At 44.3% G+C, this 13,176-nt stretch overlaps 1 protein-coding gene across 2 annotated transcripts in view; it reads left to right on the top strand.

Annotated features, from left to right (window-relative positions):
- SLC6A17 (solute carrier family 6 member 17) overlaps positions 1-13,176 on the top strand; it is a 45,269-nt gene that overhangs the window by 12,422 nt on the left and 19,671 nt on the right. For both annotated transcript variants that reach the window (XM_077334180.1, XM_077334179.1), the window contains exons 2-4: positions 2,766-3,146; positions 8,115-8,272; positions 12,884-13,010. In XM_077334180.1, coding sequence (XP_077190295.1) covers positions 2,867-3,146; positions 8,115-8,272; positions 12,884-13,010 — 565 coding nt within the window. In that variant the 5' untranslated portion in view covers positions 2,766-2,866. The remainder of the gene's footprint in view (positions 1-2,765; positions 3,147-8,114; positions 8,273-12,883; positions 13,011-13,176) is intronic.

Here is a 13,176-nt window from a genome sequence, read left to right as displayed (position 1 = left end):
TCAGATGTAAATGTTGTAAATAGATAACTCATAGGATCTATTTACATGATTAAGCACTTGCAGAAATTGTGGAACAAGTTATGTCAGGGCTTTGTCTGGAAAAGAACTGCCTGAGACAGGTCTAGGCTAAACAGACTAATGGTTTCCCTCTATATTGAGCAGCTTTGTGGTTTACAATGGACTGGGTGATCATCAGATATTACAGGGAGCTGACTTGCAAGTTAAAGCTTGCCTGTGAGAACACTGACAGAGTCCCAGACTTTCCTGGTAATGTTTGTGAAAACCAACTCAGATGGCAATTGTGACCTTCTCAAAAAGCAAGCCATTTGCTGGTAGCTTTAGAAAGGCTCACAAGGGAATAGAAATGCTTACCAATTAGATATTTTGGACTGTTTTGTTTCCTCGCCTTGTTATTTTCCTCTTTTTGAGAACTCACAGTTCACCAGTCCAGTTCCTGCTTCTATTAGAAATGCTATTTTAAGCTACCTGTTGCTAAGATACATGTCAGTTCGATGGTTAGAACCTGAGAATGATGCATCCATTTGATTTAAGTAGTTTCCTAGATTAAAACAATATTAACAATAAGGTTTACTTGGGTTATAATGTGCCATTCATTCTGTCCTTTTGCACCTTGCAGTAATTGCTACTGGAGATGTTATCTTTGAAAGCTGCATCCTTTGCTGTGTCTCAAAAAATGGCCTTTTTCTCAGCAAGTTTTCTTAAAACTTCTTAATAATAACCCCCTGTGATCATCCTGTCTCCTTCAAGAGAATCATGTTGTTTGGAATAAACCTGTGCATGTATGAACCGGAACCCTAGTAACAATACCTTTTGATTTACCGTTGTATTTGTCCTTGTGCAGACTTTACTAGGATTCCAAGAGCTTTATTTTCACTGGGATGATATCTGTCTGCCTGCCTCTCCATCCATACCTGCAATGAAGAGTAGGCACTTTATTCCAAGTGGTGGGGATTTGTGAAGAAATCCAGTTCAAAGTATTGGCTGGACACAGTGGCCACCTCCGTATTTTTTGCCTGGTGTAGAAGGCAAAGTATATATAGTACCAACAGAATGAATTCTGCATAGAACTGATAACAAACTCTGAATGAGATATGCACATTTAAATGTTTATATATATGATGATGATGTTTCCCCTGTAGCTTTGACTGCTTAACTTTCTCTTATTGCATTGCAATGATTACTTTTTGTGGCAGGTGAATTGCAGAGTATTAGACTATCCCTTACATCTGCAACCAGCTTCTGCTGTAAATAGAGGAGCACAGTGCTATTTAATCCAAAGTGAGGCTATGCCGGCCCTCACCTGCAGCCCTGAAAGCAGGCAAACAACCCTAATGTCATGTCTAAAAAACCAATGGGAGAGATAGGATTTCGGAAATTTATACTGTATGCATACATAGGGCAGCAGAAAGTCTCTTAAGCAGTATTCTGTAAGTGGTAGGACCTGTGCAAGCTTAGTATTGCTCTTGACAGTTCTTAAATGTATAATGAGACTTTATCTATATGCCCCACAGAATAAATGTCACTTTCAAGCACTTGAATGTCTGTTAACAGAAAAATCTTGGGGCAACAATGCCTTTGAAAGACCTCACTGTCTCATTTGGACACATGTTCAGGGAAGTCATACACTGCCAGTGATGGAACCAGTCAGAGTCCAAGCTGTCTGGAGTGTTCCTAGTAGAGATTCTGTGAGCTGAGTAGGGCTGCTATGGTTTGCATTGGCTCTGCTGAACAACAAACCTATGCTGAAGAACAAACACCTCTTTGAATGGAGAGGCAGGATAAATCAATGGCTTTACATGTCGTGCCAAAGCATTTTTGAAGATACTATCTGTTGTAAAATTGTCACAGGCAATTTTACTGGAGGTTTCCTGGCCGTTCCAGTTGCTGTGATAATGTCAGCAGCTACAAGATAACCTTGGTGCCAGCTGCTGTCATATAAGAACTACTGAAGCCTGCCGGGTTCTTCAGGGCTGCAATATTTTAAGCTAAATAGTTCCTGACATATTGTTGGCTTTGAAAACAGATTGAGTGGAAGCCTTAGGAACAGGTCCTTGCCAATCCATAGATTCAAGACAATGAGGAGAAGGAATTGCAGTTAAATAGTGAATTGATTCATTGAGGAGACCATTGATTTTGCTATGCACAGTCAATTAAAAAAATTCTACTGGTCCAAATTGAGATTGAGCATGGGGTAAAGGTTAGGATGCCCGACTGATGTCCAGCTTGGTGTAGTGGTTAAGACGGGTGGCCTCTAATCTGGCAAGCTGAGTTTGATTCCCCAGGCCTCCACATGCAGCCAGCTGGATGACCTTGGGCTAGTCACAGCTTTCATAGTGCTGTTCTGAATGAGCAGTCCTGTCAGAGCTCTCTCAGTCCCACCTATCTCACAGGGTATCTGTTGTGGGGAGAGGAAGGGAAGGGAATTGTAAGCTGCTCTGAGACTCCATCAGGTAGTGAAAAGTGGGGTATAAAAAACAACTCTTATTCTAGTACCCACTTGGACATGCTCTCTGCATGACCTTGGAACAGCAAGAATTCTCCTTCAAGAATCCTGTATTTTAAAGGTGTTGCCACACACTTTCAAGCCTTAAAAGCTAGAAACTTGCTGTTCTTTAAAATAATGAAAGCTGAGCTTCTTAGGACACCGAGTTCTGCACACAATACATAATGGAATTGTAGAATTATAAATATATCCTTAATTTTAAAAGTTTTAGGGTTTAATTTCATTTTTCCTTGTTTTGCAGGTCCCACAGATGACTAGAACCTGAGCACTAGTCTCCAAGGGCTTTTCAGACAACCCCCAAATCCTCTCTTCAAGCAGGAGTGGCTGAGCCAGATCATCTCAATGCCTAAGAACAGCAAAGTGACACAGCGGGAACCCAGTAATGAGCCTGTCACTGAATCAGTGGCTGATTTGCTGGCCCATCAGGAGGCTGTGGACTACAGACACAGTGTCTTAAATGTGGCTGCAGAGAACTGGAACAAACAGGAGAATGGAGAGGTAGCTGGGGAGGAAAGGCCAGCATGGAATAGCAAACTACAGTACATTCTGGCTCAGGTTGGCTACTCTGTGGGGCTCGGAAATGTCTGGCGTTTTCCATATTTGTGTCAAAAGAATGGTGGAGGTAAGAGATTAATTAAAGAAGAAGGCAACATGCACAATCCAAAATACATTTTTACATGCATGCCATCTGCTTTGCTCCTGCCGTTGATAGGAACGGCACATAACCTTGGTCAGATCTCAGTGTTTGCCCCCCATGGATGTTGCTTTACATTAGTCTGGTCTGTGGTTCTGGGGATTTGGGAAAGAAAAAATATCACTTGGGGTTATTATTCTGACTCAAACTCTGTTGATATAAAACCAAGGTTATTCTCCAGTTCACATATTTGTTTATTTATTATTAGGTTTGTATGCTACCTTTCTGCCCAAGCTGGGTCATCAAGGCAGCTGAGATTATTCTGGGACTGTCAGGGACAGTCAGTGTACCCCCTTTCCTACTTGCTGCTGGGGATCACAAGAGACTTTCTGCTTATCCGTGGCTGAAGCAAATTTTGATAATATCTCAGATTATGTGATTGTGTAAACTAGAGGTTCCCCAAGTGGGAGGTATGCGTGGAAAGATCCAGGGGGGCGGTAAGGAATTTTGGGGCAGTAGGGGGGCAGCAGTCTGGCTCTTCCTGCTGCAGCTGCATTTTCCCAGTGAGAGACTTCCAAGATGGCTTGCCATTGCCTGCCTCTGGGTAATAGTGACCCTGAACTTCCTGGGTGGTCTCCCATCCCAGTGCTGACCTAAGCCAACCCTGCTTAGCTTCCTGAAAAAAAGGACAGCTTCAGAGAGTGGGCTGGATGAGATCATATTCCTATGGAGCTCCTTCCCCTCCTCAGACTCTGCCCTTCCCAGACTCCAACCCAAATCTCCAGGAATTTCTTAACCCAGGGTTGGCAACCCTTCCCCAAAAGTCTCCATCTCTGGGGGGCTGGGAAAGCTCCTGGCCATGGGATTTCCTATTGCTTGCTTCTCTCTCTCTCTCTCTTTCTTTCCCTTTTGGTGTTTCTCCCCAGTGAGGACCCAAAGTGGCTTTTACAATTTAGCTTGGTGAGTGAATGTCTTCAAGATCCCCTGTCCCAGTCCATTTGTTGAACAAGTTTCAGACTGGTTCTTGTGCCATTTTGAAATAACTGTTTTCAGGTGACCTCTTAGTCTTCATTTCTTTCTGATTGTAGGAAGAATTAGGCCTACTGAGGTAGCCCTGAGGGCTTGATTTTAATCCACTTGGTTTTCAGCTGATGACACACTTGGCCCTGTTTTGTCGCAAGGACTCCTGTGCTTTCAGTGACTGAATATTGGGGAAACCCTCCGCCACAACATTTAGTGTAAGGGGGCCGATACAGTTAAACAAGAGATACTGCTTTTAGTCTAACTTGCTGAATTTTTGTGAATTGTGTCGAAAATTAAGTGGGATGTGCCCAATTGTTTTGATTCTGCTTGTTTGACATCCCTAAATGTGAAGCAAGATCAAAATGTCTGCATCTGCAGTTTCTTATCCATTAGAATTCTCACCATGCCTGCAATATTGACTCCTTGCTTTGAATCATTGGCCCCAGGATCTCCAGCATTAGGCATTGGGCTACTTTGGTTGGAGATTTATGCTGCTCAGTCTGCTAATTTCTCTCCAATTAGCCAGAGATGAATGTTGTTGCTATTTAAAGAAAGTCCTTTATGCAGAACTTTCATCTAACCCTTCAAGGAGCTGTGCTCTCTAATTACAGAACTGGCACTAGAATAACAATTGTGAAAGCAGTATATAATATGAATGTGCATATATTTAAAATGCATGCGTTTATAGACATATAGACATAAGTGAGGGACCCAAAAGGACTTGGTGGGGGTTTATCATTTCTCCAGTTGTCTCCTGCCCCAGTATTTCATTTTTCTTCCCTTGGCCGCCCCATAGTGTCTCCCATTGTCCTGCTGCCTTCTCTCTCACACCCCCACCCCACTCGCTCTTCAGGTGTCTCTCCTCTTCCCCTGGCAGCCTCTCCCAGGAAAAAGTCTGGGCCCATTATGCAGTGACTGGCAGCACAGGGCTGTGCCGACTTCATGGTTTCCTCCAGGACAGTGGTTCTCAACCTGGGGGTCGGGACCCCTTTGGAGGTTGAATGGCCCTCTCACAGGAGTTGCAGCAAGGCAAGCAGCTTGGCCGGGGGGGCGGGGGAGAGTGGTGCCACTATTGCCGCTCCTCCTGCAGGCTCCCGCACATGGTGGGACAAGAGGCAGAAATGAAAGGAGAAACCCTGGGAAAACCCGATATATACAATCATGAACAATGGATCTTCATACCATTGGTCAGTTTCGGTTTAATTTCTGTGAAAGAACACTTGCACAATTTTATGGTTGGGGTCACCACAACACAAGGAACTGTATTAAAGGGTCGTGGCATTAGGAAGGTTCAAAAACACTGCTCCAGGGCTAGCTTAGGTCCAGCTGTGAGGTGGCTGCTAGTTGTGCAGTGGCAGCTGACAACCCATCCCCTCTATGATTTGCCTGGTTTGCTGTTATGAAGCAGATTTCCACATTCCACATGCTTCAGAAAGGTGGGAGTAGAAATGTTTCATTTCCAGGATCCTTAGACTATGCATAACAAATTACATGGTTTTGTGTTTTTTTTTATGGCTTGTTTTATTTTTACATTTTTAGTTAGAATGAATTTAAGGTGCCTTTATTTGTAAACCCCTTTGAGTAGGATAGATGGCACAAAAATGTCCTCCAATCATTATGTTGTAGAAACCCTTTACCAGTTTTGATCTACTTTATTGTTGAATTAGTTTCTTTCTTTCTTTTATTTATCTATTTATTTAGATTCTTATACCACCCATCCATATGGCTCTGGGTGGTTTACACAGAATATCACGGGGTAATTACATAGAAGATTGTAACAAATATAACAAGTATAACAATGATAACATAACGTGTCAACCAGAACAATATTTTAACAGGAACATTGACACAGCCTTGGGTATGTTGGATTCTTCTGTCATGGAAGGAGGGGTGTCGGGGGGGGCAGTGGGTGTTTTTGGTTGGTCAACCTCAAGCAAATGCCTGGTGGAGGAGCTCCCTTTTGCAGGCGCTGCAAAATTGTGAGAGTTCATAAAGGCCCTGATCTCTTTAGGGAGCTCGTTCCACCAGGTGGGGGTCAGGACCTAGAAGGCTCTGGCCCTTGTTGAGGTCTGCCATGCTTCTTTGGGGCCAGGGATCCACAGCCAGTTGGAGGTGGCAAAATGTAAGGCTCTTTGGGGGGTATAAGCAGGGAGGCAGTCTCTCAGGTACACTGGGCCCAGACCACGTATGGCCTTGAAGGTGATCACCAAAACCATAAGCTTAATTCGGAATTCAACTGGGAGCCAGACGTGTTTTTGGAGTACAGGCCGGATGTGGAATCTCCATGGTGTAATAGTGAGAATCGTGTCCGCGGCATTCTGCACCAGTTGTAGTTTCCAGCTCAAGGATAAGGGTAGGCCTGCATAGAGCGAGTTGCAGAAGTCCATTATAGAGGTGACCGTTGCATGGATCACTGTGGCTAGGTGTTCCGGGGACAAGTAGGGCGCTAGTAGCTTGGCTTGGTGGAGGTGGTAGAATGCCAGCCGCGCTACCTTTGTGACCTGGGCTTCCACTGTAAGAGAAGCATCCAGGATCATGTCCAGATTCCTGGTGGAGTTAAGCCGATATAAGCTGCACTCCATCCAGGGTGGGCAGACATGCTTCCTCCCATGGTCCCTTCTTGCCCAGCCACAGGACCTCCATCTCTGCAGGGTTGAGTTTCAGATGACTCTGCTTGAGCCATTTCATCACTGCTTCCAGCAGCTGGCTAATGCTTCTGAGGGAGAGTCAGTGCAGTCATCCATCAGGAGGAAGAGCTGGGTGCCATCTGCTTTATTGGTGGCATATTTGTACATATTCTGAAGCTCAAATGTTTTTGATTTAAATCCATTGATCTAGATATTCATGAGGGTCAGTACAAAAATCTGAGAAATTGATCTCTGTGACATTTATTCAGTTAAGCACTTTCTATGTAGTCATGCATTGCAATGGAAGATTATCATAGTCTAGGCTTCAATTCACCCCAAACCCCTGAAGTTTGTTTCCTTCTCTCAGACTCTTAATTCAATTATGATATTGACTGGTGTCAAGTGATGGTAACCATCCAATCAGGACACATTCTGCCTAGAATCTTGTAGAAAACTACATAATCACTCCTGTTCCCCACCCCACCCAGATATGGTAGGTCACAGGTTCTTAAGAAGAACTAATGATCACATCCCTTACTCTAGCCTTGAAGATGCCAAAAGCCATGTAGGCAGAGAGGCCAAATTGCTAATACCTGCAAGATGGAATAAGCTCATTCATATTCACATTAACCCTTTGCAAGAAATTAGGGGTGCTTTGCCTCACACACAAACATAGAAAAGATGAGGGAATTTGGATGAAAGAAGGGGGATGTTGTGAGGCTTTGAAGATAAAGATAATTAAATCCCCATTTGACATTTGCCAGTGCAATATTCAGCATTTAATTGTTGCTGGGTTTTAGTTTCTGTCTTCTTCAGTTATTATGCCTTACAGAATTTCAGAAGGAAATGAATACCAATTAATGGAACCCTTGTTTTTGCAAACATTCAAAATTCTCCAGATCTAGGCTACATACTCACTTTTGGTGAAACATTTCAAATATGACAATTCTCAGATTGTACTTTGATTTTTACAGTGTAAATTTTAAAAAATCAGTTTGAATATCTCTACCTATATTTAGTGTGGGATACACACACACATTTGATGTATGCTTAGGGATGTGCGCCTAGATATATACAGGGAGTTTCTTTTTCTCTTTATGGATCATGTGAGGATCAACTGAGATATAACATAAGCATGCTAGAAGATCCTGTGCTGCAGGGCTAATGGTTCAAATAAGTGACATAACACACATACAGGAATACATACAACCTTCTCTCTGCCACTTGACCCATTGCAACTTTTGCTGACCTTTGCTTTGTAGAATGTAATGTGAACATCTCTAATAGTCTTTCTCTTTCCTGCTAGGTGCCTACCTCGTCCCATATCTGGTACTGCTTATCATCATTGGAATCCCTCTCTTTTTCCTGGAAGTAGCTGTGGGGCAGAGGATCCGTAGGGGCAGTATAGGAGTGTGGAATTATGTCTGCCCTCGGCTGGGAGGCATTGGATTCGCCAGCTGCCTTGTGAGTGCTTGGCGGAAGCATGAGACTGTTGAGAATGGTTGTGGGCACAGTTGGTTTTACATGAGTTGTCTAACAAAAACAGATCAGGCATGTCCTTCATGGTGCATAGTCATGCATGGGAGCAATTTGAACCTCTCTATGTATCATATAGAGAGCCTCTTGTGGCGCAGAGTGGTAAGGCAGCAGACATGCAGTCTGAAGCTCTGCCCATGAGGCTAGGAGTTCAATCCCAGCAGCCGGCTCAAGGTTGACTCAGCCTTCCATCCTTCCGAGGTCGGTAAATGAGTACCCAGCTTGCTGGGGGGTAAACGGTAATGACTGGGGAAGGCACTGGCAAACCACCCCGTATTGAGTCTGCCATGAAAACGCTAGAGGGCGTCACCTCAAGGGTCAAACATGACCCGGTGCTTGCACAGTTGATACCTTTACCTTTACCTTATGTATCATATACAATGAGCCTGGTTGTGTCCTAGTTGGCTGGCAGAGGCTCAGAAGATCAGCAGGCCTAGTACTGACACAGAGGCACACCGTACCTTCTTTCTCTACTGCTGCAGAACCCAAGCTCAGCACTGCCGCTTACTCCCAGCTCCTGCTTAGCTTAGTCATAAGAGCCAGCATGGTATAGTGGTTAAGAGTGGCAGCTTCTAATCTGGCAAGCCAGGTTTGATTCCCCACTCCTCCACATGCTGCCAGCTGGGTGACCCTGGGCTCGTCACAGCCTTGATAGTGCTGTTCTCTCAGAGCAGTTTTGTCAGCCTCACCTACCTCACAGGGTGTCTGTTGTGGGGAGAGGAAAGGGAAGGCGATTGTAATCCGCTTTGATACCTCTTTGGGCAGTGAAAAGTGAGGTATAAAAAGCAACTCTTCTTCTTCACCACCACCACCACCACAGGGCTGGAAATAAAAGGGCTTGTGTCCTAAGAACCCTCAAGGGGCTTGGAACTAAATTTGCCAACTCTTGCTTGGGAAGTGCCTGGAGATTTGAGGGTAGTGCCTGAAGTGGGCAGGGCTTGGGGAGGGAAGGAAACTCAGTGAAAATGTGATACCATAGAGTGCATCTTCTGGAGCTGCCATTTCCTCCAGATAAACTGATCTATGTAGGCTAGAGATTAGTTGCACTTCCAGCAAAATTCTGGGGCCCACTTGCAGATTGGTAATCCTGCTTGGAACCATGCAGATGTGATACTGCACCCTTGATTCACAGCTGTCCAGAGGCTTTTAGTGTTTTCAAATGGCAAGTGGGGAGCACTCCATAATTGATTTGGGCTGCTGCAATTAACACAGCTAGGAAATCAGGCCCTTTATATAATGCCTGACAGAACTGCCCCTTTTGTTCTCTCACTCCTGACTCCCCCCCCCCCCCAATTTTCAAACAATCTTGAAAGAGATACTGTCAGAGCTTCTGATTAAGACATTTTGGAACTGATCCTGAGAAATCCTAAGTGATTTTCTAATTAACAATAATGACAACACTAGTCCTGGTAATGGAGTCATGTTTATTAATATTAAGTGCTGAAAATGACTATAAGTTCTACTAAGGTGAAATTTATGAGTTTCTGCCCATTGGTTTACAATCTAGTAATAAAAGTAAAAAGTAAGATACAAAGGAAAAGAAGAAATCAGAGTCAAAAATCACTAAGTAACATCACGTACCATTCAGTGTTTGTATATGTCTTTCCAAAAAGGTCTGCTTTTGAGTTTCATAAACTATAAATAGAAGTTAGTGATGGAAATCTATCTCTTCCATGGAATGGGCTTTGTAGGTGTGGTTCAAACATTACCAGCACTTCTCTGCTAGCAAAGAGATGTTCAGAGCACACACACAAATCAAGATTCACTACCAATGGCTCCAAGCTGAAGGTCTCTTCAAGAGATTTAAGGTGTCCCCTGTGCAAGCACCGAGTCATGTCTGACCCTTGGGGTGATGCCCTCCAGCGTTTTCTTGGCAGATTCAATACAGGGTGGCCTTGCCAGTGCCTTCCCCAGTCATTACCGTTTACCCCCCAGCAAGCTGGGTACTCATTTTACCAACCTCGGAAGGATGGAAGGCTGAGTCAACCTTGAGCCGGCTGCTGGGATCGAACTCCCAACCTCATGGGCAGAGCTTTCAGACAGCCTTTCAGCTGCTTACCACTCTGCACCACAAGAGGCTCACTTCAAGAGATTTATATGTGCATAAATATTAGCAGCAGCCTTTGAAGATCACTAGAGAAATTCATCCCAAGAGGTCTGGCTTCACCCTCACTTCAGTGTTCTTTCCTACCTTTTCCCTGTCATATAATAAAAGTACCTTGACTGAAAATCATGCAGTTGAGAATTATGTGTGAGATAGAACTCATCATTACCTCAGGCAAAAGATCCACTCACTTGTTTTTATTCAGCAATTATCACCTTTCCTTTGTGAACTGCTGGCAGCAGGATCAAATTAACTGTATTTAGTTCAATGCATACCTCCCATTAGTCTTTCACAGTTTTTTGTTGAGAAATTTTACTTGCATATTTCCCATCTTCTTTATATAACCTGGAGGCTGCTGTGCCCTTACATAGCTCCTGGACCTTTGGGTGAGGTTTACACAGGAGCATTTTACTGCAGAAGAGCATAACCCATCTATCTAAGTGCATAGGCAGGCAATAGATATCAAAGAAGGTAGTTTACAGGTGCATGTCAAGATATTGATGAGCTAGAGGCATTTGTTCTGGTTCAGTTTTTACATGTATTCCATACACAGATTATAGTTTAATAATTTAAAAAAATAGGTTCAGATAGTTAGCTGTGTTGGTCTGAAGTAGCAGAACAGTTTGAGTCCACTGGAACCACTAGCACAAAATCTTATTTAAGGTGCAAGTTTTTGTGTGCCCAGACAATGAAATGGGGGTTGGAAGTTCACATATATAATTAGAGAGTGGTTCTTGGACTAGTACACGGCATAATGATGTTTATCAGATCAAAGTGTCTTTCAGAAACAAGAAGATAAATTTATCAGATCATCATTCATTAGGGATCAATTTACATTTATTTTAACTGAGCCTGATCCAGTCAGGTAGCCATAGATGCATAGATTTTTGACAGAGAGAGGCTACCAGCAAGAGGGAGGGAGGAAAAGTGGAAGACTGAGGGCAGATAAAGGTAGGTTGGCTGATGGATAGGAAGGAGGAAAGAAGGCAGGAAAAGGGACAATTCTATGGAGACTTTCAGGGAAGAGAAAGTGAGGGAGGAGAAAATTAACTGCCCCCCCCCACACACACACATGCAAAGCCAGTGCACCAGTCAGTGCCCACAGGTAGGAAGCCAGTCGGTGCCTGCATGCAGAGTGTTCCTGCGTAGGGGCGTCGACTGGCGCTCTGGTACTGGCACTGCTCCTCCCCTCCCCCATGCCACAGCACTGCCCACTTCGGGCTGGAACGGCCACTTCAGCAGCCAAAGCACACAACCCTAATCCTAAGCCACCCACAGGCAAGGAAGGGTTTCTAGGTATTCAAGGGGCCCTCTTAGGTATGCAGAACATTATGAATAAGTTAACCAAAAGAAACAAAGCAGCCCAACAAGGACTTATCATGGTCCAGGAGGCATAGAGTGCAGAGAACAGTTCAGAGCCATTTAAAGAGGGAAATCGGCCTTCTTAAGCCACTCATGACTTACAGAATCCTAGAGGGGGAGAAGAGTGTGTGTGCGTGCATAATTGTTGTCCTTCATGATGGTGGGTTTTTTATTAGCTCTAAGCTTTGTAACACAAAAAAGCAAAGCTTTGGGCTTCTTAAAGATTGTAGAATCAGATATACCACAGAGAGTTTATATCATTAGCAATGAAAGCCATTCAGAAAGTGTTCTGTTATATTAAAAATTAAAGGCAAAGTCCATTGCTTCCAGGAATGCAATGGGCACTAGCCCACAAGGATGAACTCTGGCCTTCTTTGGTGCTTTTTATCTGGGCTCAGCTCTGTAGTCCATCTGGGTCTCCTTCAGGAAGGAAGGGGTGGCAGGACTGGAGCAGCCCAGCAAGGCAAGCCAGGCCACTGGCCCTGGCCCTCTGCCCACTGTCCTGGCTTACATTCAACATCTTGCTACTGACATGGAGTGGGGCAGATGGTGCTTGGACAGCTTCCCACGGCTTCTCAGCTTACCTGGTGCCAGCTCTTCATCTTCCTGGTAAGTGCAGGAAGTGTCATAGAGAAGGAGGAGGATGTGGGTGGGGAAGAGTATGTGATTGGCCTTCAATGGGCAAGTGCCCTCACCCTACTGGGGCATGTCACCCAGTGAGGGCCAATCAGAGGCCTGGCACATAGTCAGAAGCACCTACCACTTTTAATATAGAGAAAAGATACATTCAACCTTCCAAGGTTGACCAAGCAGTGATATCAGCGCTCTCTCGGCTTCACCCATCCCACAGGGTGTCTGTTGTGGGGAGAGGAATGGGAAGGCGACTGTAAGCCGCTTTGAGCCTCCTTCAGGTAGGGAAAAGTGGCATATAAGAACCAACTCTTCTTCTTCTTCAAGTCTTGTGAATGTATGTAACTTGCATACTAAGCTGTCCATGCTAAATAAGCACAATGTTTGTTTAAAGGATCTTCTTTCAGACAGGATCCAACACGGTTACATTCTCTTTTTGCCAGGTTTGCTTGTTTGTTGGTCTCTATTACAATGTGATCATAGGGTGGAGCATCTTTTACTTTTTAAAATCCTTCCAATATCCTCTGCCATGGAGTGAATGCCCCATCATAAAAAATGGCACAGTAGCTGGTGAGTACCTTGTCTTTTCAATGGTGTATTTATGGAAATATTCTGTGGGCAATGAACAGAGGCCAGCTTTGCCACTGCTGTCATTCCAATACCTTAGAACAGCGGTAGTCAACCTGTGGTCCTCCAGATGTTCGTGGCCTACAATTCCCATGAGCCCCTGCCAGCA

The sequence above is a fragment of the Paroedura picta genome, chromosome 4, assembly GCF_049243985.1.
Source record: "Paroedura picta isolate Pp20150507F chromosome 4, Ppicta_v3.0, whole genome shotgun sequence".
NCBI lineage: Eukaryota > Metazoa > Chordata > Lepidosauria > Squamata > Gekkonidae > Paroedura > Paroedura picta.
The sequence above is the reverse complement of the archived record's forward strand: the minus strand, read 5'-3'. Positions and strand labels throughout refer to the sequence as shown.